We start from the raw sequence: 14,336 nt of genomic DNA on the forward strand, positions 1-14,336 counted from the left end.
GGCCTTGGCTTGGCTATTGTACAGCAGCAAATCAGTTATATTTCATACAACAATGATTGGACACTATAATCCATTCTGAAAACTTTGCCACTGCACTGAACAATAAGGAAAGGCACCGAGTGCTATCCTCGTGAATGCAATCCTTAAGAACATAACTCTATCACTGCAAAAAGAAAAGAAGCATGGAGGCAAAAAGACATGAACAGCACAATGGTGAAGACTCAATTACCAAATTTACTACAAAAACATGCGCTTATGTATCTTCTAAAATCAGTTAGACAGCACATTGGCACGGTTGCGAATACTCCGCATCTTTTGATCATTCGAGCAGAATTGTGATTGCTGCTAGAAAGACTGAAACATCAAGGGGGCTCTTCGTGCCTATTTGTTGGGTCTTGAGCAATCTGTTAGCGTTCCATCAGCCGCCTTACTGTCTTCGGAATTAACATATCCTGTTGGCAGCAATGCGATGGAGTGCATCGATTGTAAGATGAAGCCTGTAGCAAGTTGCTCTATAACTGTTTGCAAAGGATATTTAAATATATGTGCTCGTAAAAAATTCTGATAGTTTAGAGTTAAGCATTGTCCTGTTCACGTCTTCTTTGCACGGACACAGTTTTATCCTGGGAGGCTAAGCTCGTTCAGTTTACAGATAAGGTGATGTGCCGAGATAAGTAATCGGAACGCACCTATTGGACAGTGCTGCGCGTGGTGCTGCCTCCTGTCCAATAGGCGCGTTCCGATTATTTTTCTCGAAGCATCAAGTTATCTCTATACTGAACGAACTTAGCCTCCCTGATTATGCGAACTGCCCCACCTTGCAACCCTAGTTCAGTCATTCAGACCATGTGACTGCGGAAAAATAAAGATCATACGTACTCAAGCTTTCAAGTGATACCAAAGTTACATAAACAGAAAGTTCCTGTACTATCAGTCAAACTTTCTTGGTTTGATTTTTAACAGACAACAAATGAGCTGTCCATGGCGCAGTGTAGAATTCTGGTGCATCATGCATACGCACTACGTTCATTGAAGGCAGGTCAAAAGTCAGGGGACGTCATGATTGTTCACATACACACACTGGCTTAACATAACAGAAGCAAACAAAATTTTATATAATGTTTCGATGCCTATTCAGACATCATCATCAGAATAAATAAAATGGCAGGTTATCCAAGTCCTGCTACTTATAGCTTGGTCATGACATTGTAGCATTCAGAGAGTTGCCCCAGTGACTATTACATGCATTATCTTCACAGTGGATGTCTCCAAGATTCCAAAAATTTTCTTAACACGCATCTGTGCCCACGTGCCAAGGTTGTTGTGTTGGGCGAAAGAAGGCAACAAGGCAAGAAAGAACACCAACAGCTGCGGCAGAGAATCGTCGCACCAGACTCGTTGAACGTGTACTAAAAACAGTAGTCAAATGTACTCATTCTTTCAACTTCCACAATGCAACAACCTTGGCAGCTCATTTAATGCAGAAGGTAGGAAGAGCAATGCCATTTACCTTTGCTAAAGATACGAAAAAATAAATAAAAATAAGTCAGTTGAGAGCATCTGTTTAATATACAAAACAATACTTCCGTGCAGTAGGCTGCACTTCTTCAGGTTCGAAGCAATAGACAGTATGCAAAACCTAGCGCCATCTCGTAGCACTCCCGGGAACCTACCGACATTCCGCCATGTATGAGGCGTCCCACCTGGCCCGGGCAATGCAAACGACTGTCATACAACAAGTACTCTCGTGTGTCATGCTTCCAATATGCTGTTTCAATATCTTATCTATGTGATGAGACGCGGGTTTCAAAGGGGAATGTAAACCAGGTAAGGAAACCTCAAATGTCTGTGTTCCTTATTGAATCGAAAGCTTTGAGCGCGGTGACATAGGTTGGACAAGAAAACGTTAACCTAGTGGAAAACGCTAACCTAGTGGAACGACGCTGTTATTCCATCCCAGGGGAAATGTATACAGTTTAGCACAGCTCACTTGAGAACTTGTTAGTGCACTTTATACAGCAGAAACATTGGGTACGAAATAAGAGCTTAGTACGATTGCAGTTGTTGCTACGAAACCCGCTGTGATACACACCGTTACACACTAGTATAAACTGTGGTCTTTCTCTGCTCGGTGAAGCTGAGTTTTCATTATTTGACCATCTCCCACATAACTGTCACGTTTGGTTGCACTGCATTTCATGTGACTGTTTACCAGACAGGTAGTCCTCCTTAGATGTGCCCCTCAGACGGTCGCAATCTGACTGTCTCAATCATTTAGTGCGAAGACACTTCATGCTTGCCTTACAGTCACCTTCAACAGCTTCCCTGAGACAGTAATGACTGCTGACCATCAAGAGAAAAGATAAGTTCAATGTTGACACAGCAAAGGTGTGTTCGCGGCACTTCAAAGAGACTGACTTTGTCACAAACGTACCAAATGGAAAACGGGGTGTCTATGAATTTGCTGCGCCATCAGTCTTCACATTCAAGAAGAAGCCAGAGAGAAAACTACCAAGGGAACGCGTAGTAGTGATACAAAACTATCGATAACTAAGTCATCGATAGTGTCCAGAACCATGATAGTTCTAGGATAATTGACCATCGATACTTGCTACAATCGTACTAAGCTTTTATTTTGTACCAAATGTTTATGCCGTATACAGTGCACTAAATAGTTCTTAAATGGACTGTACTGAACTGTCTTAATATGTCATAGGATGGCTTTAAAGAGCAGCCATTGCACTATGTTAACGTAATTCTCTCCCAAAATCGAAATGACTGCGCTCCAATGCACCAAGGAAGTCAGAAGCACTCTTGCCTTGCTTGCATTTCCTTTTGATCCCTTCGTCTCACCATGTGAATAACATAGTGAAACAGCACATGTGTGAGGCAAGACACGCGATAGAACAGCTGCACATGAGTCCTATGTATGGCTCGGGTCGGGGAGGGAGCCTCAGACATGGCGGAATTCCGGAGGTTTCCATGCGAGCTACGAGAGGGCGCTGCGTTTTGCATATCGTCTATACTAGTCCAAACATCAAGAGAATATATTACAGACATGTCACATGGCAGAGAGAGAGAGAAAAAAATGAAAGAAATGGAAGCTGGATGGGCAAGTCACAGACAGACATTGACACAGCAGTTAGGAAAAAAAAAAAAAAAAGGAAACCAAACAAAAAGACATTCCAGGATATGAATACCCACGACGGCGAGAAGTACACATTGCACGAAAACACTTGCAGATGAGACCTTCAGGGTATTGGGGTTAAATGGTACAGTGCTGCACAAAAATTTACGGAGAGTGGGAGCAGTGTATTTTATGCTCGGCGCGACACCCTGGCAGCAGACGGAAGCGGGCTTGTTCACTCATTCAGAGGAGAGGAGATGAGTGCACTGGTAGCGACAACAATTCAAATCAGTTTGAGAGCACATTCAAGCTATACCGAAACTTCCACGGTGTATCGCAACAAGCGCACTCACCCTCCCCTCTAAACGAGTGAACTCACCTGCTTCCGCCTGCCGCTAGGGTGCTGCACCGAGGAGAAAACACACTGCTCGCACGTTCCACAAACTTCCGTCCAGCAGACGGATGTATGAGGGGCAAATAGAATTACATTAAAAAATTATAGTTCAAAGTAGAGATGTGCCAATCGAATCCGCGAATCCACGAAACCTTGAATCCTCGGCAGGGATTCGAGATTCGGTAATCCGAATCCTAGTGCACAAAACTGCGAATCGAATCTTTCGAATCCACCAACCACGTTTGTTTGTTTTTGAAATTGGCGCCTCCGGAGTTCACCGAAAGCCTCACTGGCCGACAGGTGTTTTGTTTGTTTGTTCACATGGCTCTGGACTGAAAGAGTTCAGGCTGTAACTGTTACACTACAAGTTTAAAAGTAATCTGGTTTCGCTTTTGATTGTTGCTTAGTTTTATGGAAATAATTCAGACTCGACTAGAACCTCAAAGGCAGAGCAAACCGTACAACAGCACATAGGCAATAAGTGTGGAAACAATTAACTGCATAGCCTTAATGGTTATGAAGATACGAGGCCTGAAAATTGTAAGGAAGTGCACTAGTCGAAATGGCCATTCTTGAAGATTATCTTGAAAAAAAATATATATATTTTCCTCCGCCAATGTACTTCCTAAGTAGTGTAAATCTCGGTTATAACAGCCCCACTTGTGACGAATTTCCGGTTATAATGAACACATCGCAAATGACCGTCAATATTTAACCCAATGTAAGGAGACTCTATTTATAACGAACTCCTGGATATAACGAAAAGTTCTCGTGTGACCGTCGAGTTCATTAAAAATGAGATTCACTGTACTACGCTTCAATATATATTGGAACGAAAAAACTCTGAGAGGTCGACCGGACAGCCCTGCCTGACTGTGCCTGAGATCACCCTAATGTGCTCTTCGATGCTGGCGCTCCCACTGCCCCCGCCGCTGGAGAGCCAAACCCTTTTGACTCTGCGCCAGCACCGACTCAGCATGGGCGAGTCGATTCCGTGGGAGAGCCAAGAGCAGAGTGCGCCTCGCAAGAACGTGCAAGGAGTCTGATCGGTTAGTTGAGTTTTGTCCTTTGTGTGTTGAAACGAGTGGCATGCTCAGTGTGTCCTCTTCATGAAAAGTGAAACTGACTGTGTCCGCACAGTGTGCTGTGTAACAAATGTTAACGAAAGGCAAGTATAAACCACTTTCCCTGCAGGAAAAGCTGGCTGCTATCAAAAAAGAGGAGTCGTGATTGAAGAAGACTGTGGTTGCGATTAAATATGGCATCACAAAAAGTACTTTAAAGGCAATCATGAAACATAAATACAAGATTCGAGTGAATGCAGATGGCTTTACAGCAAACAGGGAAAGGCTCCGGGAAGCTGCGCTTCTCAGCAGGGAGGCACTTCTCTTGTGGCTGAAACAAACTGCCGTGCACTAGTATGTGCCAAAACATGCTTTGTACGAGGCCTACTGATACTCCAAGTCAGAATTTTGCATTCAAACGCCAGTTCTGATAATTCAAACAAAAACCTATGGTCCCCAAAAGTTTGGATTAACGAGGCTCTACTGTATGTCACGTATATTTAGGGTTCTTCGTTTTCGAGTTAAACCCGATTTTTCACGATAGTTCTCCCCCGAACAAGTTTTCTAGAATTCGGGTAAAACCCGATATCTACCCGAAATCCTTGCGGTTATTCAACTTGTCGTTCTAGGTAAATCGTCGGAAAAGTGGATCATAATATCAGCAAAGAGAGCTATTTGTGACAACCTATTTGTCCTCCTTTTATAATCCCCTCCTGCAGGGTTCAAAGACGAGCTTTTGTGGAACTCGGGCAAGTTTTTGAATACTGCCGTCATTAACTGCCCCAGTTCCAAGCGGAAATATAAAGATTCTTGTTTCTCGTCCCAGTGTCACAGCAGTGGCTTGTTTCATATACCGGTACCATTCGTTTCACCCGAAAATTCCCCAACGACATATCAAACAGAGATCGTAGCGCCTGATTTCTCCCCGAATTCTCGTGTGTAAATGGCACCCGATTACCCCCCCCCCCCCCCCGAATTTGAAAAATCATAAAACCCGAAAACGAAGAACCCTACGTATATTGCACGACCTGTGGAATGTGACTCTAGGATTAGGAAAATTTTCTTTCAGCTGTTCGTCAGTGTGGACTATGTTAAGGTGACGATTACATACAGATCTCAAGTTGCTCAGCGCTCAGTTTTACGGTGTAATGAAAGAAAAATTGCTATTAAATGCCATCATGGGTTCACAGGAACTGACAAGAATATGCAGGCCAGCTGGTGGATGAACTCCATAATGTAAAAGTCTGAGACTAGGCACACAGAGGGATAACACGAACTCACGACTCAAACCAGCAAAGTTTACTAATCACTATCATTAGACATTTCGTTGGCATGTTTAAGGAAGTCATCTGTGCTTGAAGAAATATATTTGAGGCGTGTAAATTTGCCGAAGGGAATGTTTCGTCTTTGGATGTTAGGGTGGTAGCTGTTAAACTGGAGGAACTGCCATTAGTCAGTAGGTTTCTTATAGAGATCCACGACTAGTTTGCAGGACTTAGAGATAGTGACATTTCGAAAACTGATAGATGTATCGGAATAATTGCAAGTAAGTTTGATATTGCTAGGAAGTGAGTTAAAAAGATGGAAAAGTAAAAAAGCTCTGTCAGACGACCAGATGGTGAAAATACCACCAATGTATCTAAAAAAAATTGGCGGCTTAATAGGGAATGAATCTAGAGCTTTCCTTTCAAATTGACCCATGAAAAGATCTGAGTACTAGTTTGGGGATACCCAAGAGAACCCATAGCTGCACCATGAATTTGAACATAATGTTTGTCATTAAAAACAAAGTTATTGTACTTCTAAACTAACTCGAGGAGTGAGAAAATAGCTTATGATTCAAGAATATCTGACGAGAAAGAGGAAAGGAAAAATTCTACAGTGTTGAGGCCTTCATCATGTGGAATATTTGTGTACGACGACATGACATCCATGGTTACCAGTAGAGTCACTAAATAGCTATTTAGTGACTCTAGTTACCAGGATAGTGTTAATAAGGCCAGGAAATTCATTGTTAATAGAACTGATTTTAGTCAGGAAGTTGATAGCACCTTTTACATATGAGTGACGTTGCAGAGGAATATGTTTAATGCAATGGTCAATCAAAAGGGAAGTTTCTTTCTGTCGGTACAGGGTAATTTCAGCTCAATCGTCCCAGTCGCGTGGCTCAAGCACCTCCAATTTCTGAGAAAAAAAAAAGATGTTGTCGTTGGTACCAACATGCACGACGTGAAATTCGTCACATCCGCTTAACAAAAAACACCCTTGAGATTTTTCGTGAGATAATTGTCGGGACACTCAGCATTAATTCTGCGGCAAATTGAACGCTGTAACTCGTCCAACTTTTTCAGTGTCACTCTACGAATTTCTGCATTTTTGCCCAAACTCCCAACTTTAAAATTAAAAAATAAATAAATAAATAAACGGCACTGTTCCTAAGCTTCAAGCTTTTTATGTTTGGTATATGGGTACAGCCGGACCAAGAGAAAGTTAATTTTCGGGGTTTTCATGTATTGTGGATTGTGAAAAAAATTCCAAAGTTTACACATTTTGTGGATATTTCACTCAAGGATTCCATATCAATCGCCCGTACAGAATGACTACAGATGCAGTCAGGGATAGTGCCAGCCTTTGTGAAGAGGTCCTCGTTTGAATTTTCCTGCATGGATGTTAGAACACCCTACACAATGTCTGTCAACAAGAGTACTCCAATTGTCCTACACACATCTAGCGTCATGGAGCAGCTAGTCACACAAGTGTCACCTAAGTCTCCATATTTTTCTTTCTACTTCTATTCTATTCTGTCCTACGCAAGAGTGCAAAATGATCGAAACACACACCTGAAAATTTCCAACGATGGAGACGCCTAGGGAAGCAACACAACCAAGCCACAGAGAAATCCGGTTGAGTCGGAGCACACGAGGAGACTCCTGGCTCAGGTGGTCACGGTAATACTGTTCAATTTGCTTGTAACGGACATAAACTGTACCCACCACTGCAAAGCACAGGATGGCATGCTCAAATTCAATCACCAAAAATGTGGTATAAACAGCTAGATACATTATAGTGTACTCTTGCATAAATCTTTGTGTGCTATGATGTGTAACTGAACAAATTCCACTTGTTCCACTACAGACCATAAAGTTATGACATACAAGCAGACCAGTAAAAATGCTCAAAAAGTGCGAAACTTGACAAAAACTTCTGCACTGCGAAACGTAGAAATCGTGAAGTTCTGAAAAGAAAATCTCCTGTGTGCTTTCAAAGGGAAACACTGCCATGTCATTCCTTTGTTGCAAGCCAGATTTTGTTTTGATCTTTTGCTGCTCTCAGTCGAATATTTGTTCGTCACCTCTATAGCTGTCTTTCCCTCTTCCTTTTTATCTTAAATCGAGACAACAAGAATTTAACAAAATAAAAACTACTCAAAATTCCTGTCTACACTGGTCTTGGCAATCCAAATGTACAAGTGTGCAACACCGCATCAGGGCAGAACAGTCCAATAGCTACTGAAGCCCTTCGCTCTTATTTTTGTGTTGCGTAACAGCGGTGGTCTCACGTCGTGCGAGTCTGAGAGAGGTTCGAGATTTGATTCGTCTCCTGTGCAGGCATTCGTTAAAAGCTGCTAAAGTATATTACGAGGTGATCGCACCTGTGTGGATGGTGTTGACTTTGTGTGGGATGCTACTCGTAATAACTACATACAAAATAAGTTTTTGGTTCCAGTGGCAGGTATATCACGTATGTATGTGAAAGACAAAAGTCAAGCCTGTGCGGTCAGATGAAATGAGATGAGAGTTTGAAACTCACACATTTAAAAACACCCATGTCATACATATTTTCATGCATTCATATATTCCTCGCATTCCATATATTCATACATTCGATACAACTTGTGTTTAGCTCGCGTAGAATATCATAACTGGGCATTATGAAGTAAGATCGAACTGCTAGCACAGAAACCATTCTATAAATAAGTGAGACATTGTTATACTTGTGAGAAAGGAGACTGTTACAACATTGAACATTGACTTTGGCTCTCGGTATTTTGTTTGCCACAGAAAACCCCAGTGACAAATATGACATATGCACGTTCTGTAGTTTTCTTCCCTGCTACGCACGCTTGTGCTGGGAAGTAGACAAGTTCAAAATGTTTTCCAGGAAGTCATTTTCACTCATTTTGAAGCGATATGGAAAACTCAAATGTTCAGAAACTGAGCTTTCCAAGCACGTTTTCGGGCACGATGACCACAGCGCAAGCACCAGCTCAAGCAGCGCATCCCCACTAAGGGAAGTTCAGTTGCACTGTGGCGACACTGTTCGATCTCGAGGCAAATAGGTAGTAGTCTTGAGAGTTTTCTTTCTGGTACCTTCCAAAAGCATGTATTGCTGGTTGAATTATCTTAAGATAAGATAAATTTAATTCATGATAAGTTTTTTTCTTTTTCACAGTTACATCGGGACTGAAAGGGCAAGCCCACAACACAGTCCCGCAAATAAATACACATGTGAAAAAAAAAAAAAAAAGATCATATAACAACGTGTATACAATAAATCACTGAAATTTGTAATTTGCCCTGTTTGCCAACACCAACTACATAGCCTATGACCATTGCACATCAATATAAACACAGGTACTTAAGCCTTATAAAGAACAACAAAAGAAAAGAAAAGAGGGAAGACACACACAAGAGCAATAAGTAAAAATCAGGACTCGCTTGGATGACTGCTCGATGTATTGGTGTCACTACTCGTTGAAATATATTGTTTTGTTCTCAGTTTAAATGAGTGACAGCAAGTAATAGTTCTAACATCAAGTGGCAATCTATTCCAAATAAGAGAGTGGAGACCATAATTTGTTCTTTGTGTTGGAGCAGCGATTGCAGGCACACTCCTGAGGGAGTAGCTTGTGCTGTGTTGGTGAAGTGAAAGTGTATCGGTGGGATTGTGATAAAGCAAGTGCATGAAAACGACAATCTTGTAATTAATGAGGGTATAGATATCTGGGATGCTTAACAGGCGAAATGCATAAATGATGAAGTCTTGAGGACCATGCAACAGTATTATTCAAAGCGCCCGTTTTTGCGCTATTAGCAGTGGATTAATGATGGTACGGTATGTCCGACGATAAACCTCAATAGCGTATGAGACATGAGAATGTAGAGCGTAGTATACTGCAATGCGGATATTAATAGGAAATAAGTTCCGAAGACGCGCCAAGACGCACAGGCCGAAAGAAAGTTTCCCACGAGTAAACTGAACGTGATCCCCCCATGTCAGGTTTTCATCAAATATCACGCCGAGAAATTTCGTGCTCTGTACATGATTAAGAGTGTGGTTGACGAAGTAGAGGTGATGGTTACTCATGTCTATGTGACTCTGAGGAGTACGAAATATAATGCAGGATGTCTTTTGAATGTTAGGTGCTAGTTTGTTCAGCGACAGCCAGTGATAAAATTTTTCCATAGCAGTGTTTGCTTTCGAGTATAGAGTCGTAATGCAGTTTGCTTCGATGAAGGTATGTCGTCTGCATATAACAGACATAATTCTGCAAGAAAGCTTGGCAAATCATTAATATAAGTGAGGAACAGCAGTGGTCCCAGAATGGAACCCTGAGGTACGCCAGCATTGATGTTAAGGCACCTGGACTCATGGCCCGCTACTGTGACATACCGCTAAGGGGATGGGAATGACAGCATAGAAGACCCGTTATATCGCTAATAATGCTTAATTTCGAGTGTTCAATGGGTTTTACATAATGGTGGCAGTGGCTAACATTACAAGATTTCATGCTGTTCCTTCTTTTTCTTGGTTTCTGACCTGCCATCCTTTTGTATTCTGTTCGTTGCATTCATTGCAGGTATGTCATTAGCTCGAATGCTTCAGTCTGAGATGCAATTTGTTGTCTCATTTCAAAGATATCATTATGGAAGCATTGACTACCTGCATGACCTGGCACAGTGACATTGTGAAGTTATCATGCCGACATGTAAGAATTTTGTACTTGAATTTCTGTCTAGTGGTCATTACTCGATTGTGCCATGTGATGAATCCAGAGGAAATGCTGGAGCTACAAAGAAGTTTCTCATACCTTTGTTAAAACGTATCTAACTTTTCCTATCCTAACCGTGACGAATGCTCATTTTCCCATCACTCATGCTGGAGACAGCTAAAAGAAGAAAAGCTGACAGATCCAACCTCAACATCACTTTGACAGTGATATCAAATTTTACAGTGGCACTGGGACTCCTATACACGATGCTGGAAGACAATAGTGCACACAATCAGCACCTTCTACGTTTCTCTGTGCAGGTGCATCGAAACCAATCTATAGTCACATTGAGAGTAGCGATTTCTCCAGACTTCCCAAATGTTTGGCAACACCCCCACCAATCTTTTTTAAATATGCATCCCCTACAGGTAGGGTTGCCACCTTTCGTAGTGAAACATACCGGCTGAGGGAGAGGAGGTGGAATAGAGGGAAAGGGGAAATGTTTGCGGGAATGGGAAAGTGGGTGAGGGGTGGAGAGTATACAGAGAGAGAGAAAGAAGGAACCAGCGTACTCGCTCAAGACAACAATGATAATAATAATGAATAACTAAGAAAACGACTGTTGACTACGGAGTTGGGTCTGTGCTCCAGATTTATTCAAGCTGTAGTGGAATGTTTAAAGGAAAACCGTGTAAAAGCCCCTATGAAAGGTGTTGAGCCACAAATACCGGCAAAAGGCTGCCGGTATCATCTTCCTACCGGCAACCGGCAGAGCGAGCAAATAACCGGCCGTGCCGGTATAATACCGGCCTGGTGGCAACCCTATTTACAGGGGGGGCGGCTTTGCTATTTTAGCATCAGACACATGTTGATAATGATACGTTAAGCTGTTATGACACATCTATAACTTTGGAGTACTCACAGAGGAGGGAACAGATGTTGAGTAGTTGGCTAAAGATACAACTCTCAGGGGGATGAGTACCCATGTCACTGATGTAAGGGAACTCCACTTCCACATGGCCCAGGAGTATGGCAATCAGATAGCTATGGGCAAGTAGATAATCTGACATAAATACACATTCAGAACCACACAAAAGACACCATGAACCATTTTAGCAACCTATTGTGCATCTCAGGTTCAGGACAGACCATATCCATGTGACAAATTAAAACATAACTGCAATGACATATTTAAAAATACAATTATAGCTCCATAGTGGAACGTCACAAATCATCTGATGAGTATGTTATACTGAAAGCTTTTCATTTGAGTGTGGCAAAAACAAAAGTGCTGCACCATGGGAGAAATAATTTGAAAGGTACTCGTTAATCTGCTTGGAGCCTTCCAAGAAGTATATTGTGGGGCTACCCAGCAGTGCTCCAATGGAGCATCTGGTTTCTCTTGGTGGTATATTCATGACCAGAAGTCGTGGACGCATAATGAATCATGGCGGAGGTCCTGAAGGGGAACAGACCCTATAGACAACCCACACCCCTACGTCATCGATTATGTTTCACTGCCGCGCAAAACATGCTGGTGAGCACCTATCAACCTTATCAGCCAACGCATTTTTCCTGCTTCTTGCCCACCACAGCAAAATATAACCTCAAACCGGTCTTCTCATTACGTCACATGTTTGTAGAAAGAGGGTCGTCTATAAGCATTGAGCATGAGCAGCATTACTTCACTACATGAAGAAATTGTGCTCATGTTTGGCGTGACTTAAAAAAATGTCCTTTGTCACTGTCTGATACTCTAATGTTTCTGCAAAGTAATAAGCAGATTTCCACAGCAATTTCAAGACTGTGCAATTCTAAGCATTGCGATCCACTACCATCAGTCTTTCCTGTACTCCACTAGCCATTTGCCTTTTCATTGAGTATAGAATAAAGTTGTACAGCAAAAATAGGTATTGAAATGAATGTAACTGAGAGTAACTCAATTGCTTTTTATAGTAACTGCAGCTATAATTGAGTCACAAACCTTATTTTGTAATTGTAACTACAACTTAATTACTCTTATGAACATGCACTTGTAATCATAATTCAGTTACCTTTGAAAAGTAATTTTTACAGATCTGAATGGAAGTATTAGTACTGTGTGAGCTTGTGTAGATAGGACTTCTTTTATAGGCACATTGCAGCATATCGAGGCATACTTTTGCTACAAAATATGGCTAGGTGTCTGACACATTGTGCATAACCCATAACCCAAGGTGTAATTTGTTTATCATATTGCAGTCCCTATTTTTCCAATGTTCTCATCCTTACCACCTTGCCTTAACACCAAATATGTGTGTGCATTTAAAAAGTGGCAGAAGCCAAAAGAGTAGAATAAGCAAAGGTTTTAGTGCATAGTATGAAACCACTATGATTCAACTCGCATTGCACGAAGCATCAAGAAATTTACGATGGGGCTTTTTTTGGGAAAACGGCACTAAAATATGCAAGTTTTTCATTACCCCACATGCACTTTCTACGCTGGTGCTAAGGAACAGTAACACATAGCAGAATTTATTATATAAAAATAAAGAAGAAGGAAAAATATATCTTTTGCAATTAGTTGCATTCAAATCGGAACACTGAACGCTGTATAATTAGAGAGTGACTTTTTCGGGTTGAACCCAATTCCACACGGTTATTCCCCCCGAACTGACCACCGACCAATTCGGGTTAAACCCGATTTCCCCCCAAATTCCAATCACTATGAAATCCTCAAGTGATGTTTCCACTGAAGACGAACAAAGGTCGCCACGTGTAACACATGTAAGAATGGGTCACTTACGTTGCAAGCAATACACCCAGGTGTGTGAACACTGTCTATGCCTTCGGGGATTACCACTGGAAGGCCACAATCTCGCAAAAACAACAACAAAAGAACAAAAAAGAGAGATTAGGAAAAAAACTTAATAGACAAGAGGAGAAAGAAAAACACGTGATAACACCCGAAGGCACAATTATTGCCCGATTTCTCCCCGAAGTACAGATTTAAAAATAGTGCCCGATTTTTACCCCCCCCCCCCCCCCCCCCCCCCCGATTCTGAGAAAGGCATCTAACCCGAAAAAGTCACTCCCTATGTATAATATAGCTGCAAAGTTGTATTGGAAATGCACGGTGTAGCATTCTTGTGAATTTGGCCCCTTAATTTTTAACAAGGTGAAGGAGTGCGCAGTGAATGTGTGTAAACATATTTCTCTAAAAAGATATTCAAGGGTCTCATCTATTACGAATGTGCTTTATTAAATCTTAAATATCAGTTGCAGTCCCTGTTTGTCTGGTGTTCTCACGCTTACCATATTGCTGTTAACACCAAAGCTGTAGGAGGCTGAGGGAGCAGCATAAGCGAAGATTTTATTTAATAGATTGAAAGCACTACGCTTCAACTCTGCGTGCACGAAATATGAACAAATTTATGATGGAACTTTTTTAGGAAAACACCCCCTAAATCTGCAAGTTTTTTGTACCCCAGGTGCACTTTCTAAGCAGGTGCATGGAAACCGTTACAGACAACAGAACACATTTTATATTGAACTAAAGAAGGAAAGCTCTTTCTTTTGCAAGTTGCATTCAAATCCGGGGACCAAGTGCCACGTAAACTTGCTGAAAAGTTGCATTGAAAACACATGATGTAGCGTTTTTGTGAATTTTCTCCGCTAACTTTTGGCATTAATCCAAATATTTAAGCCAAAGATAAAGTGTAGCATACCTTCTTTCACGAGAAAAACTTTCCCTTCGAGCAGGAACTCCGTTACAGTGTT

The 14,336-nt window shown here is 41.7% G+C and overlaps 1 protein-coding gene across 2 annotated transcripts in view; it reads right to left on the reverse strand.

Annotated features, from left to right (window-relative positions):
• The window catches only part of LOC135394296 (DNA damage-regulated autophagy modulator protein 2-like), a 34,666-nt gene that overhangs the window by 18,145 nt on the left and 2,185 nt on the right, over positions 1–14,336 (reverse strand). For both annotated transcript variants that reach the window (XM_064624980.1, XM_064624981.1), the window contains exons 2-3: positions 11,500–11,621; positions 7,426–7,580 (exon numbers count right to left, since the gene is read on the reverse strand). In XM_064624980.1, coding sequence (XP_064481050.1) covers positions 7,426–7,580; positions 11,500–11,621 — 277 coding nt within the window. The remainder of the gene's footprint in view (positions 1–7,425; positions 7,581–11,499; positions 11,622–14,336) is intronic.

This window comes from Ornithodoros turicata, chromosome 5, assembly GCF_037126465.1.
Source record: "Ornithodoros turicata isolate Travis chromosome 5, ASM3712646v1, whole genome shotgun sequence".
Classification (NCBI taxonomy): domain Eukaryota; kingdom Metazoa; phylum Arthropoda; class Arachnida; order Ixodida; family Argasidae; genus Ornithodoros; species Ornithodoros turicata.